Source organism: Arachis stenosperma, chromosome 8, assembly GCF_014773155.1.
Source record: "Arachis stenosperma cultivar V10309 chromosome 8, arast.V10309.gnm1.PFL2, whole genome shotgun sequence".
In the NCBI taxonomy this organism is placed as follows: domain Eukaryota; kingdom Viridiplantae; phylum Streptophyta; class Magnoliopsida; order Fabales; family Fabaceae; genus Arachis; species Arachis stenosperma.
The window spans coordinates 25,548,374-25,571,260 of record NC_080384.1 but is presented as its reverse complement, the minus strand read 5'-3'; the positions used below and the strand labels follow the sequence as shown (position 1 = coordinate 25,571,260).

Genomic DNA, 22,887 nt, shown 5'->3' with positions numbered 1-22,887 from the left:
TAAAAATTCACTTCCTAACACAATTAGAAGTCGACTCTTATTTATATTTGACCAATTCTATGGTGCCTATGAGTTTTTGCCTAAATGTTGCCTAACTTATTTTTATTAGTAAGTTTTGAGTTTTTAAAAATTATTTATTTTTATATCTTTTAAATAAAATAATAACTTTTAACCTTTTTTAGTAAATAGGCACTACATTATATGTACCATAGCATTCACCTTTATATTTATAGTTAAAAAAGTTCTTTCAATTAATACAGTTGCTATGCAAAAATTAAAGCTAATTTGAAAAGAAGATAAATAATATTCTTTTGAGTTGATTTTTAAAAAAGAACACTAATTTCGTTTAAATTTGAGAATTGATCATTCTAAGTTCTAACGAATTTCTAATATAAAATTTTTAAATTGACAATTAAGTACCAAAAGTTGAGTAAAAATTTATTGTGGGGTCAAATTTAATAATCTAATGGGGGCAAATAAATATTATTATCATATACTATTCAAAAAGATCTCAAATTGTAGTGGGGGCGCTTGCCCCCACAACAATGTATGTAGAACCGTCCCTGCACATGGTCATGTTTTTATACAAAAATTCACTTTTCTTTTAATCATCAAAATGGTTGATTGGTTGAGTACTATATAGTAGCTGTTATAACTTCTTTTTTTTGGGCTTGTCGTTGAGTTGCTGCATAAAGCGGAATTTAAACCCTGACATTTACTTAAACAGACTAATAAACTAACTATTAAACCAATCCAACTTAATTATTACTATAACTATTCTATTTGTTAGAAATTTGTTGCATATCGTTGTGGAAAAAGTTCTCACCCAAAATATAATTATGGAAATTCCATGAAATCTATATGATGAACATAATTTAGGACCGTCAAAATGGGTTAAACTCATCGAGTCAATCCGTTTATCCATTTAAATGGACGGGCTTTGTCTCTAAAATTAAACTCGTTTAAATTTTGGTATAAACGGATTGAGTTCGATTAATCCGGAAAAAAAAATAACGGGTTAAACGGGCTAGCTCGCGGGCTAAATGGGTGGCCCATTTTTTTTTTTTACATTTTTTTAAAAAAAAAAGTAGCACTTTTAACCGATATTTCTCCCGATCCGACCCAAAAATTTGACAGATCAACTAAAAAATATTTTTTTTTAAAGATTTTTTTACCTAAAAGTGATCATTTTTATTAAAATATTTTTCAAAAAATAAAATAAAAAAATAAACGGACTAGCCCGTTTAACTCATTAGACTGGCCATAAATGATCCGGGCTGAAAAATTATGACCCGCGAATGAAGTGGGTTTAAACAGTCCAGTCCATTTAACCCACGAGTTCTTGACTAAATGGCCGGACTAGCCCGTTTGATAATCCTAACATAATTTAAAATTAAATACCTCCGCTAATGAGTCTCACACGGCATTCCTGCCATCTTCCCATCTCAAAAGTAAGTATGTAAGAAGTTGTGTAGGTGTGTATCATGTACCTAAAATTAGAAGTTGTCCAATCTATTAGGTACCTAAAATTTGAGATTGTCCAATCCACTGACAAACAAAAATTAAATACCTCCTGTTAATAAAGGCAAGATTTTGATGGAAGCATTCCATTATACAACATCTATTTACATCAATATAAATCAATCAGATTTCAAATCTTATAGATGATTTCATGATTATGATAGGAAACATTAACCGTCAATTCTAACATTTCTCTATGAATGATAGTACTTTTTTTTTTCAATGTATGATTTAATAGTAAAATATTGCTCACACAAATGGGATTATTAGTTTCAGACTTTCAGTGTATGAGAAAGAAGATCCACGACCACCAATTTGAATATCTAAAATAAGCCATGCACATTCTTTTTCCCATGATTTTTTTTGAGGTACCTAATTGACTTTCTTGGATTTTCTTTTTATTTTGGTCTTCCCTCCATTTTGGACTGTATAAAATAATAGCTACTTATTTTTCTATTGAAGATTGATACGTAAAATACTTGGGACTAAATTGTTGATTTATATATTTATTTACTTTAAATTATTTTTAGAGTAAAGGATATTTTCGTCCCTGGCCTTTTTTTTCGCGGACATTTTCGTCCTCAAGCAATAGAAAGTACATTAAAGTTCCTGACCCCTGAAAAACGTGGACATTTATGTCTTTCCGTTGAATTCAGCTGTTTGCACTGGACGAAAAAGGATGAGCTGACAGAGGTGGCGCTGAGGTGGCCGTAATGGAGGCCAGGTGGCATGGAGCATTTCGTAACAGGACATATAAGTCCTTGGAGACAAAAACGACGCCGTTTTTGTAACCTCCCCCAATTCTCTGCCTTTTCTTCTTCCTTCGTCCTATTCCCTTCCATTCTTCTTCCTTGGCCCCTCCCTCCATCACCGCCGCACAGCGGCGCCTCCATCAGCCACCATCAACACCGGCGACCTCCTCCTCCCTCTCTTTTCGCGTCTTCTTCCCTTTCTCACTCCCTTACTCCCATTAGTCTCTCTCTCTTCTCACCCTCCTTCCACCCACCGTTCGTCCGCAACAACCTTTTCGGCGACCCACTGCCGCCGCGCCGCCGCCTCTCTACCGGCGCACCACCGTCGCTACTAGGACCCAACCATCATTTCCTCTCTCTCTCTCATTACCACCCATGTGCTTCCCAGGTCTTCTTTCTCTCTATTTAATTCACTCTGTTATTAATTAATATTTTTTAGTTAGTTTTGTTTAGCTAATTTCAATTTGGTTAGATTAGTTAGTTATATTAGGTTGTTAGAGAATCTGGCGTAGATTAGGTCTTGCTTGCTTAATGCTGCTGTCTGTGCAATCACTGTTTGTAGTTCATTATATTTAGTTTGTTCAATTGTTCTTGAGTTGTTAGGATTAGGGTTGGTTAATGAAAATTGCTGAGACTGATATTTTACACTGCTGCTGTGTAAATTCTCATTGCCTGTTTTGGTTAACAATGAACTCTTATGTGCTCATTTTGCTGTCTAATGCACATCTCTATTTTAAAATGAGCTAATTTCTTTGATTCAATGATACACTTTTGTTAGGTTTCATGTAGCTTACTTTTGATATAATTGTTAAAGGAGATTTATGCCGGAGGTACTATTAAAATTCAAAACTTTTCTTGCTTTTGTTCCCTTCAAAAACAAATATTCAGCCAATTTACTTATCTCCTTCTACAATCTTTCTCTTTTCTTAATTTGTAATTTAGTTATCTCCTTGTTCACAAGATGGACATGAACTTTTATACTTATACTTTTTCAAGTTGAATATGAATTTGTGTTTTTGTAATTTCATTTGGCATCCTCATGTTTACCTTTTGCCATTCAACCATATTTTTCATCAAATGCAGCCATCACATACAAGGGTATCCATCAATTCATATCTTCCGTAAAGGAAGTGATATCAGGTAATAATACAAATAACTTTTTTTAATTCAATTTTTGAGCAATAATAAGTAGCTCATCTCTGTATCCCTTTAGATATTATGTACCTTTTATGGTGCTTGTTTATTTTCTAGATATTGCATTTTTCATGGATATGATATTACTGTTTTGGTGCATATCTTTTTCTTTTTCTTTCTTCTTCCTTTTTTTTATGTGCATCCTACCTGAATATTGCAACTCTTTGGTCAGTGTCTCTGTGATTAGTTTTAGAGATTTTCGATTGAATATAAGTTTAAAAATATGCTTCCTATTTCAGAGATGACCATGGAGATCATGATCATGAGTCCTATTATGGAGATCGTGATACAGATAGCCTAGTCAAGGCTACGTATTATAGCGAAAGGACCCATTAAAGTGATTAGGGAAGCTCATGAACCTGCTGACTTCTGCGAAGTTTTCTCAAGGTTCTTGCCTTTGATGGATAAATCTTACAGTAAAGTAGAAAGTTTCAAATCAAGTGCTAAGGTTCGGCCTGGTGAGAAGAAAGTGGACTCCTATGATGTTGATTATGAAGTTTTCCAAAAAGCTATTGTTGGAGGTTTTGTGCCACCATTTCCATCATCAGAGGATGAACATGAAACCCATCTTCCTGCAAGAGAGAGTAGTTGGAGTGCCTTAAGGCGTAAAGTTTCCTCTTCTCATATGAAGGAAATTGTCACAGCCCCTAAATCATCCCTCCCAAGGGTTTATTTCGATTCTATGTTGTGTATTCATTCAACAAAAACTTCATTTCCATCCTTATCATCTATATTATCATCTTCTCTCTCGTATATCTCTCCAGATTCTGTTTTTTCGCCCTTGTATATCTCTCCTTGGAAGGAGGGTGAGAAGAGAGAGAGACTAATGGGAGTAAGGGAGTGAGAAAGGGAAGAAGACGCCAAAAGAGAGGAAGGAAGAGGTTGCCGGCGTTGATGGTGGCTGACGGAGGCGCGGCTGTGCGGCAGTGATGGAGGCAGGGGTCGAGGAAGAAGAAAAGGGAAGAGAAATTTGAAAGATTGGGGGAGGAGACGAAACGGCGTCGTTTTCGTCTCTAGGGACTTATATGTCCGCTAACTTTTTGGCCCCTGCCACGTGGCCTCCGTTACGTGCCACCACAGCGCCACCTGTGCCACGTCAACCTTTTCCGTCCAGTGCAAACGGGTGAAATCAACGGAGGGACATAAATGTCCATGTTTTTCAAAGGTCAGGGGCTTTAATGTATTTTTCATTGCTTGAGGACGAAAATGTCCGTAAAAAAAAAGGTCAGGGACGAAAATGTCCTTTACTCTTATTTTTATAACATCTTCAAGATATAGGATGTTTGCTAAATTGATACAATTATGAGTAAATTAAGCTGAATCCTATTATGAGTAAAATAATATGTCATGCATTTGCGGTTTTAGGGGTTTGTGTTCTATAATTTTAAGATAAGTTTAAGATATGAGAAAAAATCATAAACGGTCTTTTTGACAATTATTTCAAAAGATAACGAAATTTTTAACAAAAAAATTTATTATTTCTGGCTTTTGAATTTTATTTTTATGAGACTAGTTAGTCACTTTGTCAATATTTTTTTATCGGTATTAATGGAATAAACTTATATGGTATGTTAAACTATTGATTTATTCATTAAGAACAAACTAGCATTAACAAATTTTTTTTATTGGGAGTTTCGTTGTCTTTTAAGAATAATTATTAAGGCCGTTTAGTTTTTATTTTTCTTTTTTTATTTTTTATTACTTTTTTTAAATACATTAGTTAAATTTATTGTGTAAAACTAAGAAATATTAGTGATTTTTAAATTATTTTTACTTATAAAAATTAAATGACGGAGAATATTATTGGTGATTAACGTATCACATAAGTATGTTTTAAAAAAAGATCATTGACACTGAAACTAACCAGTTTCTTAAAATTAAATATCAAAGGCCAGAAAATTTTTTTTTTTATTTAAGGGTCATGTAGGCATGTAGCCCCTTCAAAAAAATTATCAAGGCCGGATTGTGTATTCAGTATATTTTGTTGAGCTACATTTCTAGGGATCCTCTCTTAGTCTCTTGTTTAGGATTTCTGAAGAGTGGTTTGAAAGAATGTCTAACATCCTTAGCCAAGATATTCCTACTCATTGATTTATTTAATTTTAGCGATAGACATCCGTTGGTACAGTTAGATTTTATTTATTGTAAAACATAATTTGTTGATGAAAAAATTTTCTTGATTAAATTTTTACATTTTCATAAGTTGCCTTGATATAAGTTAAAAAAAAGATCAAGTAATTATTATGCAGTAAATAACAAGTTCTGTTTTATCTTTATGTATAATTCCTATATCATAATTATTAGGTCAATTCTAGTATGACTATAAAGAAATATAAGCTTGAGTAGAGAGAGCAGAAAGAAGAGAGAAAAATGAAAATTGATATGATTATTTTGAATGATTATTGAAAATATATATATTGTTTTTTTACATTGAGATTGTCAAATATATATCCTACACTTGTATACAAGACTTTTCATAACATATTCTTGATAACTAACTTTTACATGTGACACTCTAATATCCCCCACAAACTCAGGGAGATTTAGTGGACAACCTGAGTTTGCTTCGAAACTTCTCAAATAAGTAATTGGAGAGAGGTTTAGTAAAGATATCTTCTATTTGCTCACTGGAAGGGATGTGAGTGACTACTACTTGACCCTTGATGACTCTGTCTCTAACAAAGTAAAGATTGAGTTCAACGTGCTTAGTGCGATCATGGAGGATTGGATTATACGCGAACAGCACAGCGGACATGTTATCACATAACACAGTAGGTGATGTACGACACGATTGCTGAATTTCGATTAGTAGATTCTGAATCCAGATCAACTCTGCAAACACAGCTGCTAGTGCGCGAAATTCTGCCTCTGTAGAGCTGCGGCTAACAGTAAGTTGTTTGCTGCACTTCCAAGAAATAAGATTCGAACCATAATAAACACAGTAACCAGAAATAGATTTGCGATCATCCATATCCGCAGTCCAATCAAAATCTACAAAAGCAGTTAATCTTAAGTTAGTTGAAGGATAAAATTCTAAGCATGTGTGAAGCGTACCTGCGAAGTAACGAAGTACTCGCTTGACTGCATTCCAATGTTCTAGCATGGGATTAGCCATAAACTGGCTAAGCTTGTTTACCGAAAAGACAATGTCAGGGCGAGTCACAGTCACATATTGTAGACCCCCCAGTATAGATCGAAAGAGAGTGGGGTCTTCAAAGGGAGTACTAGTATTTGCTGTTAATTTAGAATTGTTAATCATAGGGGTGCTTATGCGCTTGAAATCTTGCATCCCCGATTTAGATAGAAGCTCAAGAATATACTTAGATTGGTTTAAGGTGATCATGTTACCAAGAAAATGAAGGGCCTCAAATCCTAGAAAAAAGTTGATATCACCAAGATCTTGAAGAAGAAATGTAGAATGTAATTGTTGTAGTACTTTCATTATTTCAGAATTATCATTTCCTATTACTAACATATCATCTACATAAATTAAAACATAAATAATAGATTTGTTAGGAAATTTAGTGAAGAGAGAGAGATCAGACTTTGTGCACTGAAAACCATAGTTTCTTAATGCAGCAGTAATGGTCATATACCATGCACGAGGTGCTTGGCGTAGTCCATAGATTGCTTTATTAAGTTTAGATACTAAATGAGGATTTGAGTGGGAAAAAACTGGAGGTTGACTCATATAAACAGTTTCATATAGCATGCCATCAAGGAATGCATTATGAAAGTCATATTGTTTGAGTGTCCAACCTTTAGAAAGGGCTAAGGTTAGAATCAAACGAATAGTCACAGGTGGCATTGGGGGTGATTGTTGGTTCCCCAAGAACCTCTGCCACCACGAGAATTTCTGTCACCACGACCTCTTCTTCCAAAGTTATTGTATGTTCCGCGAGCTGGATTAGAATATGAATTTGTCGGAGAAGTCTGTTGTTGGTGAGAGGTTGATTCTAGAGTAGTAGTAGTTTGTGACAGATGAACTTGAACCATAGATGATTTAGATTTCTTGAATCTGTCAATTATTTCTTCTTGTGCCATCAATAATGCCTCAAGATCTGGGATAGAGTATGGAGAATTTTTGGTAGTGATCATTGTGATAAACGAATGATATTCTTCGTTGAGGACATCGAGGATGATATTGGTGTATTCTGCATCAGAGAGTGGTGAGCTGATCACAACCAATGAATCTGAGAGCTTTTTGATTTGAAGAAGATAATCTGACGTTGAGGCTTGTTTCTTGACTGATCGTAGTTGCAGGTGCAATTGTCGAGCACGAGCTTTAGGTTGGAAAGTGTTCGTTGGTCGGGTTCCGAACAGATCGGGTGGACGGAAGATGCAAGGGTGAGGACGCCTTAACTTGGGTCGCACTGTCTTACGGGTAGTCGAGTAGCCGAGCACTTGTCTTGGAGAAATGATGGGGGGGTGCCACCTGCAAAGACACTCCGACGCTCAAGTCAGCAATGTGCAGGCGAGCAGAGTAAAGGGTTGAAAAGATATGACGTACCTCGGGGGAAGAGCCAATCTTCCCCTTATATATATGTCAGTAGTGGGCCCCTTATGGGACAGGCCCATATTCCCAAGGACGCTGTCCTGCAGCCGTGTGTGAGCCGTACAGGACGCGTGTCCGGGTCGGTTGGAGGGCGCGTGTCCGGGTCGGGTATTGCTTGAGTCGGGTCGACCCGCGCTGACTTTGGGCCGGATCGTAACAGTGCCCCCACACGCCAATGGTAGTCGTGGGAGCTACCAATGGCGTGTCGTGTCGCATCTCGTCTGGCCGGCCGCTCGTGGGAAGGGTGTGCCCCCAACGCGCGTCTCTTGGTTGCTTAAGCAACCGTTTCATCGCTTCGTTTCCTGCGCCGAGCATTGAATGCTCATAATGGGGTGAAAAACCCCGTTTGAAAAGACCATTCTGCCCCCAGGCGTTTTGCGCTTTGGGAGCAGTTTTTAAACGGTTGGTTTCGGTGCTTTTACACCTTTTCACACTCCCCATTTTTTCCTTTCTTCCTCCCTGCTGCAAGATTTCAAGGTGTTGCTGTGGTGCCTCTGTTCGTCCTTCTTGCTTTTTCCCAGATTCGCAACTTCTTCCTCTTTTAATCAATTCAGGTATCTTTCGAATCACTCCCCCTTTTATGCATTATTTTTGTATGCTTGTTGTTTGGTTCTTTGAAGTTACTGTGTAGCCTTTTAGTTGCGAGTAGACGTGTTAGGGGGAAAAGTACCATTCCAGGGTAGGTTTTTTCTCGTTCTTTTTTGCCATTTAGTCTTGATTGGCCTTAGTCGGGAAGTCGTGGGGGTAGTGTTTGTGTTCGGCCTGAGCAACCGATCTCTTAGACTAACTGGATGGTACCCCCATGTAGGTATGGCTCGCACGGTCTCCCGGGCATCCGTTAACCCTGCGGCGTACGACCAATATGCTTGGGTCGTCTCTGATATAAGGGATTCACCCAATCAAATGGGCGAGGAGGAGCTCACCGAGTTCCGACAAGCCGGGTATTTGTGCGGCGGGACCGACGAGGAGGCCAATTACGACGTTTTCGTCCCGGCTCCTCACGAGCGATTGTACGAAATCAACTTCCAACCCCGCCAGGTCGCCGACTGGATTTGGTTCTACAAAGCCATGTTCACTCAAGTCGGAGTTCGCATTCCGTTCTCAGCCTTTCAAATGGCGCTCTTAAACCGAATTTCCGTGTCACCGTCGCAGTTGCATCCGAACAGTTGGGCTTCGATCCGCTGTTTCGAGATGGTCTGTGAATATCTCGAACTGCCGGTGTCCGTGGATGTTTTCCTCTTTTTCTTCACCCTCACAAACCCTTCCAAGGAGGGGAAACATAGAAAAGGGTTCATGTCCTTCCGGGCTGCCCAGGGTCGGAAGATTTTCGGTTTGTTCGAAGATTCTTACCATGGGTTTAAGGACAAGTATTTTAAGGTCCGCCCGGCCAAAGATCGTCACCCCTTTTGGTTGTCTTTGGAGGGGGTGCGGCTCATCCCGACTTATTGGAGCTTCGGGGCAGGGGCCAATAGTTTTATTAAGGTAAATTATAGAAGCATGTCGGCAGTAGATAAGCAGATTGCCGAGGTGCTAAACGCAGTTTTTGGGAAGAACCCAGTAAATCCCCATCTCCTCATGGGTGACCGGGAGTCCGGCCGTAATTATATTTGTGAGGAGCTTTTCACTTTTCCCTTTACCTTTTTCCCTTAATTGGTATTGTGCGACGATTAACCGACCTTCTTTGTTTTCCTGCAGTGGATATGTCTGCGTCGGTGACGGGCCTTGCCGACTTGTTTCAAACCTTTCTTTTGGCTTGTGAACAATGACCCTTTTTTGGTCGCTTGCTCGTGTTGTCGGATAAACCTTTTCTTATTTGTCCGAGTGCGTTTATTGTTTCTAACCGTTTTGGTTTATAGTTGTCGTTTATTCGTCTGATCGTGTTATTGTTCCTATTAACCGTCTTTGGTTTGAAGTCGTTTAGACCGGCGGCCCGTGGCCTTTCGTGTAGTTATTCGTTACAACGGTGGTAGATGACCTCCCGGGGTGATCAGTCCCGGGTCGCGTGTCGTTGTTAGTCGTGACGGAATGTTTTATCTGAAAAGCGGAGATAAAATATGGTGGAGAATTTGCACAAGTATATCTTATTCGGTAACCACATAAAGGACTTGAAAGTTACTACAAATGACAAATTGACTACTTAGCTAGATTAGCTGGCATGTCACTCCGTCCTCTAGGAGTAGAATCTTCTAAGGTTGTCCGCGTTCCATGTCCTCGGGACCTCCTTGCCATCGAGCCTTTCTAACTTAAAGGCTCCTTTTCCCATCACCTTTTTGACTCTGTAGGGACCTTCCCAGTTTGCCGCTAGCTTGCCCTCTCCGGAGGTCGGTGGGCCGATATCATTCCGCCTTAGGACGAGGTCGTCAGGCTCAAATTCCCTCTTGAGCACTTTGGTGTTGTATCGCAGAGCTATTCTTTGTTTTAGCGCCGTTTCCGTCAAATGGGCCATTTCCCGGGCTTCATCTATCAGGTCCTTTTCTACAGTTTCCTCCACTCCTTTCAAAAGCAATCGCGGACTCGGTTCACCGATCTCTACGGATATTACCGCGTCCACCCCGTACGTTAATCGGAAAGGAGTTTCCTTGGTGGAGGACTGCTCGGTTGTTCGGTAAGACCAGAGGACCGACGCTAGCTCGTCGGCCCAAGCACCCTTCTTATTGTCCAACCTCTTTTTCAATCCTGAAAGGATAACCTTGTTGGCGGACTCCACTTGTCCATTCGTCTGGGGGTGTTCTACCGAAGAGAACCTTTGCCTTATACCCAGGCCGCTGAGAAATTCTGTGAACTTCTTCTTATTGTCCAACCTCTTTTTCAATCCTGAAAGGATAACCTTGTTGGCGGACTCCACTTGTCCATTCGTCTGGGGGTGTTCTACCGAAGAGAACCTTTGCCTTATACCCAGGCCGCTGAGAAATTCTGTGAACTTCTTGTCAGTAAACTGCGTGCCATTGTCCGAGATGACGACTTCTGGTATCCCGAATCGTGTTATCACCTGCCTCCACATGAATCTTCTGCAATTGGCCGAGGATATGCTAGCCAGTGGCTCGGCTTCTATCCATTTGGTGTAGTAATCAATCGCTACTATGAGATATTTGACCTGCCCAGGGCCGACTGGGAAGGGCCCTAAGAGGTCGACTCCCCACTGAGCGAACGGCCGGAAGGTCGTTAGCAAGCTTAACTCGGAGGCCGGTGCCTTGGCAAAGTTGGCGTTCTGTTGGCACTTTATGCATTTTTTGACAAACTCTTTGGAATCTGTCATCATCGACGGCCAGTAGTACCCAGCTCGGATTAACTTCCTTGCTAGGGCTTTGCCTCCGATGTGGTGCCCACAGCAGCCCTCGTGGACTTCCTTGAGGACATAGTCCGTCTGGTCGGGGTGTAGGCACTTCAGTAGGGGTTGGCTAAGCCCTTTTCTGAACAGCTGTCCTTGGATGACGGCGTATTTTGCCGCTTCTCTTCTTAGTTTTGCCGCATCCTTTTCATCACCAGGGACTTGGCCGTGTTCTAGGAAGTTGGTGATGGGGTCCAGCCATGAAGAACTTAGGGTGGTTATGTGTAGCGCAATTGCTGGTTCCCTTGTCATGCCTTGGATGAGAGACCGGTTCCCCTCCCCTGGCTTCGTGCTGGCCAATTTTGATAGGAGGTCTGCCCGTGTGTTCCTTTCTTTGGGTACATGCTGGACCGTGACCTCTTCGAACTTTTGGCTCAAGCTTTTAACCTTTTCCAAGTACTTCTGCAACAAGGGGTCCTTGGCTTGGTAGCTGCCGTTTACTTGGGAAGTGACGACTTGGGAATCGCTGCATACTTCCAGTCTTCTTGCGCCGACTTCCGCCGCTAGGGTCAAGCCTCCTATGAGGGCTTCGTATTCCGCTTGGTTGTTTGAGATGGGAAATTCGAATCTAACCGACTGTTCGTATACAACCCCAATCGGGCTTTCCAGGATGATCCCGGCACCTCCGAAGGTCTGGCTGGAGGCTCCGTCCACATGGAGCTTCCACCGTGTACCCATGTCTTCGCCTGGATCTCCCGTTACTTCAACCAAGAAATCCGCCATGGCCTGCGCCTTGATGGTTTGCCGGGGCTCGTACCGTATGTCATATTGAGAGAGTTCGATGGACCAGGTCATCATTCTTCCCGCTAGGTCGGGTTTTTGGAGAACTTGTCGGATCCCCTGGTCCGTTCTGACGACCACTTGGTGACTTTGGAAGTATTGTTTTAACCTTCTCGAGGAAGTTAGGAGTGCCAAGGCTAGCTTTTCCAACTTGCTATATCTTAATTCCGCTCCTTGTAGGGCCCTGCTTATGAAGTAGACTGGTTGTTGGGTTTTCCCGTCCTCCCGTATCAGTACTGCGGCCAGGGCTTCGCTTGTTATAGCGAGGTATAGGTATAGTGGTTCCCCGTCCCTTGGCTTCCCGAGAACGGGAGGTGCCGCCAGGATTTCCTTGAAGTGTTGAAAGGCTTCTTCGCACGCGGGTGTCCACTCAAACGCCATCCCTTTCTTCATGAGGTTAAAAAATGGCAGGGCCTTTGTCGCCGAGGCTCCGAGAAACCGGGAAAGTGATGTCAATCGTCCTGCCAACCTCTGGACGTCCTTGATACAGCCCGGGCTCTTCATCTGAAGTATTGCCTGGCATTTCTCCGGGTTAGCTTCTACCCCTCTCTGAGTTATCATAAATCCCAGGAACTTGCCGGCTTCCATGGCGAAGGCGCACTTGAGGGGGTTCAGCCTCATACCGTGTTGACGGAGGGACGCAAATACACTTGCCAGGTCGTTTAGGAGGTCGTCAGGTCGTGTTGTTTTTGCCAGGATGTCGTCCACGTAAACTTCAACCGTTTTCCCTATGAGGTCGTGGAATATCCTGTTCATCAGCCTTTGATATGTCGCCCCCGCATTTTTTAAGCCAAATGGCATTACCTTATAGCAGAAAGTTCCTCCTGGCGTTATGAACGCCGTTTTGTCTTCGTCTGGTCGGTGCATCGGTATCTGATTGTAACCAGAGTAGGCGTCCATGAAACTTAGATACCGGTATCCCGCCGCGGCGTCGACGAGTGCATCTATGTTGGGGAGGAGGAAGCAATCTTTGGGGCATGCTTTGTTAAGGTCAGAGTAGTCCACGCACATTCTCCACCTGCCATTGTGTTTTTTTACCAATACTACATTTGAGAGCCACGTCGTGTAGTCCACTTCCCGTATGAAGCCTGCTTCTAGGAGGCCGGCCGTTTGCTTGGCTACCTCCTCTGCTCTTTCCGCTGACATCTTTCTCCTCCGTTGAGCCACTGGGTGTGCTTCCGGCTTGACGGCTAGGTGATGTGAGATGATTTTTGGATCTATGCCCGGTATGTCGGCTGGTGTCCATGCGAACAAGTCCCTGTTGGCCCTTATCATTTCAATCAAAGGCTCTTTCAGCTCATGTGGGAGGTTCTTGTTAACGAATGTAAACTTTTCCTCCTCGTCACCGATTCTAAACTTCTCGAGGTCCCCTTCTGGTTCTGGCCTCGGCTTGTCCTCTACTCTAGCATCAAGGTCGGCTAGGAACACGCCGGATGCTTCCTTGGACTTCTTCCTGAGGGAAAGGCTGGCGTTGTCACAAGCGACCGCCGTCTCGAGGTCTCCTCTTATGGTCCCTATGGATCCATCATCGGTGACGAACTTCATAACTAGCAGCTTGGTGTTGATTATGGCTTCAAAATCATTGATTGTTTTTCTTCCCAAGATGATGTTGTAGGCTGTGGAATCTCGGAGAATTACGAACTCGGCCATCGCCGATCTTCGGCCTTGCATCTGTCCCACCGAGATTGGTAGGGAAATGACTCCGTCCGGTTTTATGAAGTGGTCGCCTAACCCAATAACCCCGTGCTGGTGAGTCGTCAGGTCGGCATCCTTTAGCCCTAGTGCGTCGAATACGTTGCGGAACATGATGTTTGAATCGGCTCCCGTGTCGACAAGGATCCGTTTGACGAGGCCGGTTCCCACTCTGGCCGTTATGACCATGGGGGGGTTTTCCGGGGCGTCGTTGAACCATTGGTCTTCTGGGCCGAAAGAAATGGATGGAGGTTTTTTGGTACTTTGCACCGGTGAGGACGAGATCGCCAGAACCTTGGCGTCTTTCTTGTGTGCCGACCGGGATTTTGGTGCAGCGTTTTTTGCCGTTACCACGTTTATCACAGTGAGGCCATGGTCTCTGTCTTCGGGCTCCTGTCGCCGCTTGGCCGAGCGCGTCTTTCCTTCCTCGTCTTGATCACGATAACGCCTTCTCGGCTCCCTGATGAGATGGGAGAACGATGCTAGCTTTCCTTCCCTTATCGCCTGTTCTAATGCATCCTTCAGGTCGAAACAGTCCTGTGTTTGATGGCCATACCCCTTATGGTAATCACAATAAAGGTTCTTGTTTCCACCCTTACGGTCCTTAAGTGGTCGAGGCTTCGGAAGAATTCCCTTCTCAGCTATTTGTTGATACACTTCCACGATGGGGAGGGTGAGTGGAGTGTAGTTAGTAAATTTTCCGACTCGAGGGAATGGCCTAGGTGCTTTGTTTGATGCCTCCTCCCTGGCCTTTTCTTTTGCTCTCTCACCGTCTCCACCGGACTGCCGAGCCTGGCCATAACCGGACTGCCGCTTATTGGCAGCCACGACTCGGCTGACTTCCTCGTCGTTTATGTACTCCTTGGCCACCGTTTGGATTTCATGCATTGTCCAAACCGGCTTCGTGGTAAGGTGTTTCCGGAAGTTCTCGTTGAGGAGGCCGTTCGTCAGGCAGAGACTGGCCACCGAGTCGGTTAAGCCGTCGATTTCCAAGCATTCGTCGTTGAACCGATCTAAGTACCTCCTGGTCGGCTCTCCCTGTCTCTGGGTTACCCCGAGAAGGTTGATAGGATGCTTGGCCTTTGCTATTCGCGTTGTAAATTGAGCCAGGAATGCGCGGCTGATGTCTGAGAAATTGTAGATGGAACCTTGAGGGAGGCCGTTAAACCATCTGATCGCTGGTCCTGCTAGGGTTACCGGGAAGGCGCGGCATCTTACTTCGTCGCCTACTCCCTCTAGATTCATCCTGGCCTCGAAGGCCGTGAGGTGTTCTAGAGGGTCTTGAGTTCCGTCGTACCTCATGTCCGTTGGCTTGTCGAAGTGTTTCGGCAGCCGGACCTCGAGGATAGATCGGTGGAACGGGGTGGCGCCCATTATCACAGGTTGTCGTGTTCTTCCGTCTTCGCGACCTCTTGTCGCTCGATGGGTCGGTCTGCCGCGGGAGTAGATGATCGTGTCATTTCGTCTCCTCATTATGGGTGACTCTCCCGCGAGCTCTCCGCTTCCGTCCGCGGGCGGCTTCGGTGAGAGTCTTCTTCCTCGCTCCCGGGAGACGGGGTATAGCTCGGATCGGTAGACCGTCCGTCCCGCTCCCGGTCGGCAAGCTGCCGCTCCAGGTTCTGGACTCTGTGGCGTAGCTCTTGCATTATTATGGCGCTATCGCCGCCCATTCCTCCGAATGGTCGTGTCCTCGTGTGTCGATGGGGGGACCTCCGCCGCCCCCCTTGCGAGGCGACGGAGGCTGCCCCCTCCGCTCCGGCAGCCCGGCCTTGGTCGCCGGGACCCAGTACGACTTCCATTTAGACGATCCCCACAGACGGCGCCAATGTTCGTTGGTCGGGTTCCGAACAGATCGGGTGGACGGAAGATGCAAGGGTGAGGACGCCTTAACTTGGGTCGCACTGTCTTACGGGTAGTCGAGTAGCCGAGCACTTGTCTTGGAGAAATGATGGGGGGGGTGCCACCTGCAAAGACACTCCGACGCTCAAGTCAGCAATGTGCATGCGAGCAGAGTAAAGGGTTGAAAAGATATGACGTACCTCGGGGGAAGAGCCAATCTTCCCCTTATATATATGTCAGTAGTGGGCCCCTTATGGGACAGGCCCATATTCCCAAGGACGCTGTCCTGCAGCCGTGTGTAAGCCGTACAGGACGCGTGTCCGGGTCGGTTGGAGGGCGCGTGTCCGGGTCGGGTATTGCTTGAGTCGGGTCGACCCGCGCTGACTTTGGGCCGGACCGTAACAGAAAGCAAAAAATGTATGAATTCTACTCCATATCTCATGAGTAAAGTGACACCCGATTACTTTATGTTTGAACGAGTCGTCCATTGAAGCAAATAGCCAAGAGGTGACATTGTAATCATCAATTCTCCATGTTTTGTATTTTTTGGATTCTTTTTTATTGGCTTCATCTGCAGGATTATCATAGCGTGGAGGAATTTTACCTTGATCCAGGTGATCTTCAAGTTCCTGCCCGCAGATTGAAAGGGTTGCAAGATGTCTTCAGGTCAAGAAGTTGGTTTCACTCAATTTCTTAGCTAGTGGAATGTTGAATGGTTTATCTTTGGAATTTGATGAAGTAGAAGCTGTTGGTGTTGATTTAGCAGCATCATCATTGGTTTGAATATTTTCAAGTTAAGTCATGGATCTTGTGTGCTCTTGATACCATAAATGAATATAAGCTTGAGCAGAGAGAGCAGAAAGAAAAAGAGAGAAAAATGAAAACTGATATGATTGTTTTGAATGATTATTAAAAATGTATATATTGTTTCTTTACACTGAGATTGCCAAATATATATCCTACATTTGTATACAAGACTTTTTATAACAGATTCTTGATAACTAATTTTTACATGTGACACTCTAATAGACTATAATCTTTAAAATAACTCAAAAAATAAAATGTCAATGGCGGATAATAAATATCAGACAACAAATTTAGATAGAATTTATAGGTGCACACACCATTAGGAGCTTATGATCATGATCATGACCATGATCTACATAACAACTTATAATTCATCAAACAGGTGATAATTCTATGTCCTAAGTTATAGTAGTATTATATATATACACATTAACACATCTATCAATCTATCTAAATATATCATTGTTACATAGCTTTCCTTTTGTTCAACCATGGGATAAAACATCTTATGGTAACAAGAACCATGGATGGTATTGCCATCTTGACCTTAAATGTTTTGATTCCAAGCTTCTTCTTGGAAACCCCTTCACGCATCCTTGAAACAACTCCCATGGCAGCTTCATTCACTTCCTTCATTGACTTCTTCAACTTCTCCTTAAACCCACCATTGTTCTTTTTCTCCAAGCTCAAATGGTAGCTCTTGAGAAAGGTTCTTCTCGCATACCAAAACTCGTGTCCACGCCTCGACGACCACCCTCCATGAACAAGTTGGGGAGACTCATCATCATCAAAAGAAGATGGAGTATAGGAAGAATTAGACATGAATTTGGAACTTTGGATTAAAAAGGGATAAGTGTGAGAGTGAAGAGAGAGTGGTTGTTACACAAGGATTTATATATGAACATAATGTTTTGATCTTTCTATACACTTTAACATAGTGGTTAAACCATAGAAGAAATCAATGCGTCTAGTTTGGTAACTTGGTTGCACCCCAAGACTAATAGCCAAAGCTATAAAGTTTGATGTGGAAAAATTGTTCTTGTATTGGACATATTTTCTCTCTGATAGTCCTTGTCAGTTTTTTTTTTTTCTTAATCGTTGGTAATCTTAGATACCATTGAAAGGCTGTGAATACCCAAAACTATGCGGTGAGAATATTCTCTCATGATTTAACTAATGAAGATTAAATAAAAAGTGATTCGTATGATGCCTAAAAGATAATATTTAATTTAAAAAATATAAAAGTAAATAATTTTTAAATATTTAAAATTTATTGTAAAAAATAAGCTAAACAAAAAATTAAACACCAACTTATAGATACTATAGAATTGGCCTAAATAGAATTACTTATAAGTTTTATCCTTCATCATAGGTTACTTTCATTTTCCTTTTTGGAACGTAGTTTTCCTTCATTTTTTTTTAAATTGAAAAGAAATACTTAATTACAACCAAATGGGTTGTAATAAATTTTAAAAGTTTGGAATAGCTAACTAATAATTTGAAGTAGAAATCCATCAAATAACTAAGAATGGACTTGATTGGTAGGTTAAGTACAAAACAAAAAAAAATTTTAGGTCCCATATTTTCTTTGGGCCGTACATTTTGGAAGATGGTAGTATGGAAAAAACAAAAAGACAATAGTAGAGGCTAAGCCCAATACCCCAAGGCAAATATACATTTAACATAATATAATATTAGCCCAAAAAAAGTGTAAGCAAATCTATTGAATTTCAATTGACAGAAAAGTTTTTCAACAATTAAGTACATTGAAATAACTTGAAAAGATATACACAAATACAACAATATCAAGCCCAAAAATGGAGGCCATTCTGACTTTCTATAATGTCATATAATAATAATAAATTAATAATAGTGTAACTTAATAGGAAAGAACAAAGCCAATCACTAAAAATGGCTAAAAGAATAACCATCTTAAATGGGACTTGTACATACCCCTTCAGCTCTTCCAATGAAACTGTTGAATGTATTCTGCCACAGAAAATAGAAGACAATTAGTACATGTATGGAACCATAGTCAAGGGACAACTAACTTTTAACATTTGAAGCCTAAAATTAGTGTTTCGGAACCTGCTTTATGCATCATTCTATTAACACTTGCTGTTCCCAAAGGCTTATGATTATGATGAAAACTAGTTTTAGAGTTGGACTCAGACATGGAAAGAAAAGAATATATGGGATGAGAGAAATATGCTGTAAGTTGTAACATATCATCAGTTTGAAACACTTACGCAGAAAGCTAAACAATCTTACATTATTGCATACATAAAGGGTAAGTAATTGTGCTTGTTCTTCAATAAAATTATCATAATATTATTGCCAAGCCCAAGATACAAGGAAATAAGTAAACCAGAAAAAAATTTAGCTTTCAGGGGCGAGCTTAAATCTTCAAACTCTAATGTATATTTAGTCACATTGTCAAAATTCATGCTAAAACTACATAAACTCACCATTTTGTCAAGTCATTTGGACTGTCTTTGCCATCAGTGACTTTAGCTTCTTGAGTGTTAGTAGCAATAGCGGCGCCATCTTGATGAGGACCACCTGGATGAAGAATGTGGGAAAAGCCCTGCCCAATTGACTGCCACCATCTAGTAGTAGGTACAGGTGTTTGTAAGCCATCAGCGCTCGCAACAGACGATGGTTCAACTGTTATAGCTGAAGCAGGATTGAGGTTAGAAAATCTGAAAGCGCCTAAAATCTTCTCCGGAAGCTCCGATTGCTCTTGGCTCTCAATAAGAAAAGCCAAGTCAACTGTCAAGCACGAGATGTAACCAAATGCCAAGTGGACTATAGCACTGGCAACCATGGAAGACCCTATGTCAATATCAACTTCCATGAAATTCTCTCCTGAACAATATTTACAATGAAGGGCACGGCCGATTATGCATATGGCCTGCTCTCCAACAGCTTTCCTCACAATCCAAGGACCCCTAACAATGTTGGCAATCAGCTTGAGCCTCGAGTTCCTAAACCCATTGTCACCTCTCAAGAACCTGTCCACGAGGGAGCCCTCGGTGACAGGCTCCTCGGAGGCAAAATACGCGACGGCACTGTAGTTATCCTTGGTAGGAACTTGAAGATTAAAGGCCCAGACAAAGGGCTTGTTCTCATGACATTGAGAAAACTCATCATCAATGACCTTTCTAACCCTACTTTGTGGATTGCTGAGTATATCACTAATCTTGGAAGAACTCTTAATCCAATCAAATCCAAGAGGCTTAAGAAGGTAATCACCAGCAGGAACCTTAACCCTAGATTTGAAATAATCAGGACCCCTAACCATGAAAGCATCACCAGGTGGAGTTGCCCAACCATTGGAACAATTTTCAGGGTCAAGCAGTGGAATTGCACCTTCAGATCTTATCCTATCAATCCAATCAGATTCTTTTGCCATAACAACTAATTATGTTCCCCGCTTCCCCCTAATAATACTAAGGACGATAACAACAATTAATAATGATAACAATACTAAGCTAATAGCAATTAAAATGAAAAATTGGCTAGAAAACAAGCTTAATTATGAAGTGAAAAACAGAGAAATGAGTACCTGTAGAGCGTGGAATAGAAAAGAAGTCAAAGAATGAAGTGGTTTTGAATGAATGTGGAGCTTTATGTCGCTAAGTTCCGAAGATCCCAGAAAAAAAGACACGGGTCTTTACTCTTTCTTCTTGTTTTCTCCTCAGGTTTCGTTATTTTCTTCTACTAATTATTTCTAATTATTTATTTAATATTGAAACTTACACTTTGGTCCATTTCTTTTTTCTTTATTAAGGTAAGAGGGCGCCTGGGCTAAGATGAATTTACTTTGCTGGCACGCAAGCATAAGACAGAGACAAAGAGAAAAGATGTCTAGAACTTTTAACTTTCAGTTTTGGCCCGCACAATTTGAATTAGAATAATATTACGGATTTAATTTTTTTAGTTAATTAATTCTAACTAAATTTATTTTATAATAAAAATTAGTTATGACTAAATTATTTTAAGTCTTATTTTTTTTTATTAAAGATGAAGAGATTTAAATTTATTCTTATATGAATATGAAAAATTTTGTCATTTGAATTATAATTCATTAGCATTATTTTAAGTCTTATTGTTTAACTTGATTATTATTAATTCATAAAAAATTTAAATATATAGCATTATTCATTTTAAAATGACTACTTATTCTTTAAATATCATTTTTTATTTAATGTTTAAGTCTAATATTCTATTATTGTATTCATTATAATTCATCTTTCAATCATGCATTATTTATAAAAATTTAACAAAACAATTATAATAATCTTTTTAGATATTATGTCTTAAATTTTTTTCTCTCATATATTTAAAATTGGTGAAGTCTACTATACCCTCTTTAAAATAAAGTGAAAACTCAGGTGTAGTCGACTTCACATGAAGTTGATAGGTGAGAGTCATTAAATGATTTGACTAATTTGACTAAATTTTCATCTAACTGCTCTCAGCTATAGACTTTACGTGAAATCGACTACACCTGAATTTTCATATTAAAATAAAGGATAAATTACCCTCGTAACATATACAGTGATTATCATAAATTTTCCTTTTACATTTTTGAAAATCTTTACACATAGTACCAAAAACATTGTCTAACAAGACAGATTTCCCTACTGCAGTAGAATTGAGGGATAAAGTAGCGTTTACAAGATTATTACTATTTGGACCATTGTCGCTACAGCCCTGAGTGAGTCCACCTGAGAGACTCAGAACGGTTTGATAAATTGCGGTCACGATGAGAGTAGCAACTACCATGACAGCGTTGCATTGATGTTCCCTTTTTTGCATTCTACCGCGATCCATTAGTATGAAAACAAGTGACCGAAGTGACCTAAATTTTAGTTTGTCTTCACGGTTGGAATCATCATCAACCGATGCACCACTTTTTGCTTTAACTTTGAATAACGTTTTTGTAATCTTTGGCAAAGCATGAGCTTCAGCTAAGTCTAATAAGGGTATATGTCGCGAAGAGTAATTTATTCATTATTTTAAAGAAAATAGGGTAGAATTCACCTTTAAAATTATATTTTTTTAAATTAAAATATTTAAATTTAAATTTAAATCTAATAAAACAAAACTAGCAAACTCTAACTAAACTAAAATTAAAATAATGCTATATATCAAAAATATATTTTCCATTCCAAGTTTGGTATACAATTATTTAACAAAAATAATAAAGACAATTATTTTTAGATGAATTTTAGATGTATTAAGAATTTATTTAATAAACGATCTTATAATTTTAGATGTGCTAGATGGTTCTATTAAGCTCATGTGCTAAATCACTAGGTTAGTCATTTTATATATCTTAGACCGTTCTATACAATTTTTTTGAAAAAAAAAAAAAACCAAACTAATTAACCATACACAACTATTTTTTTATGTTCACTTCACTTTATAGAATTTTCTTTTTGCTTATTTATTTTCTTTCAATAAATATTGTTTGGTGTACTGATACTAACTCTGACTCAACAAAGTTTAAACTTTAAAAGGTAAAGATAAAAAAATAAAATAAAAATAAAAAAATAAAAGAAAAAACACACAATTAATTCTACCACTGTCATATTCATTTTTCAATAATTCTTATTTAAAAAATAAATAAATATTATTTATAATTCTTTAGTGTTTCTTTCAAAAAAAGTTTAATTTATAGTATAATCTAATTATATTCAAGATACGTCTAAAATAATAAATAATAAATAAAATATTTTTAAAACACATTGAAAAATACATCTAATATAATTTTTTTTTTGTTAAAATTAAGTAAATGAATTTTGAAATGTTGTTCCAATACAATAAAAGAGAAGAAAAAATAAAATAGATACAATATCAATACACTGTCAAAAATAGTGAAGAATTAATAATGTCACCAAAAACTTCCAAATATTTAAGATGCCTGCCTGTACAAATGGCCATATTGGCAATGTTAAATTTGGGACATAAGAAAGGACACAACCACACATTAAGAATTGACATGATTATTAGTTTATTAATTAATTACCATTATAATAAGCCTGACATCAAGTTCTTCTGTGTGAATAAGCATATATATCGGTATTTGAGTGCATAAAATGCTAACATTATCCTTGCATAGTCGTCAAACAGAAGTCCAGAATTGTTAACACCATTTTGCATTAGAATATCACTTAGCATATATCCAAATTCGTTATTATATTTTATTTAAGTTAATATATTTTATTAGCCATTGCCCGTTAGCACATTAGTATATATCCCATGATTAAATTCTATTTTTAGTAATTATTGATTTATTTCTAATTCTTTATTTAGTATTAACATAATACATTGTAAAACTAGTTTATTAGTAAATTGATGATTATGAGTGAAATTAATATATTAAAATAATTTATTTTATATATATATAT

At 39.8% G+C, this 22,887-nt stretch overlaps 1 protein-coding gene across 1 annotated transcript; it reads right to left on the bottom strand.

The window, feature by feature from the left end:
- Positions 1-18,302: 18,302 nt before the first annotated feature.
- Positions 18,303-20,294, bottom strand: LOC130943791 (protein ENHANCED DISEASE RESISTANCE 2-like). Its single transcript, XM_057871812.1, has 3 exons — positions 20,037-20,294; positions 18,937-19,920; positions 18,303-18,457 (listed from the first exon to the last, which is right to left on the bottom strand). Coding segments are annotated over exons 2-3 (948 nt in total). The 5' UTR covers positions 19,884-19,920; positions 20,037-20,294; the 3' UTR covers positions 18,303-18,456.
- Positions 20,295-22,887: the final 2,593 nt, after the last annotated feature.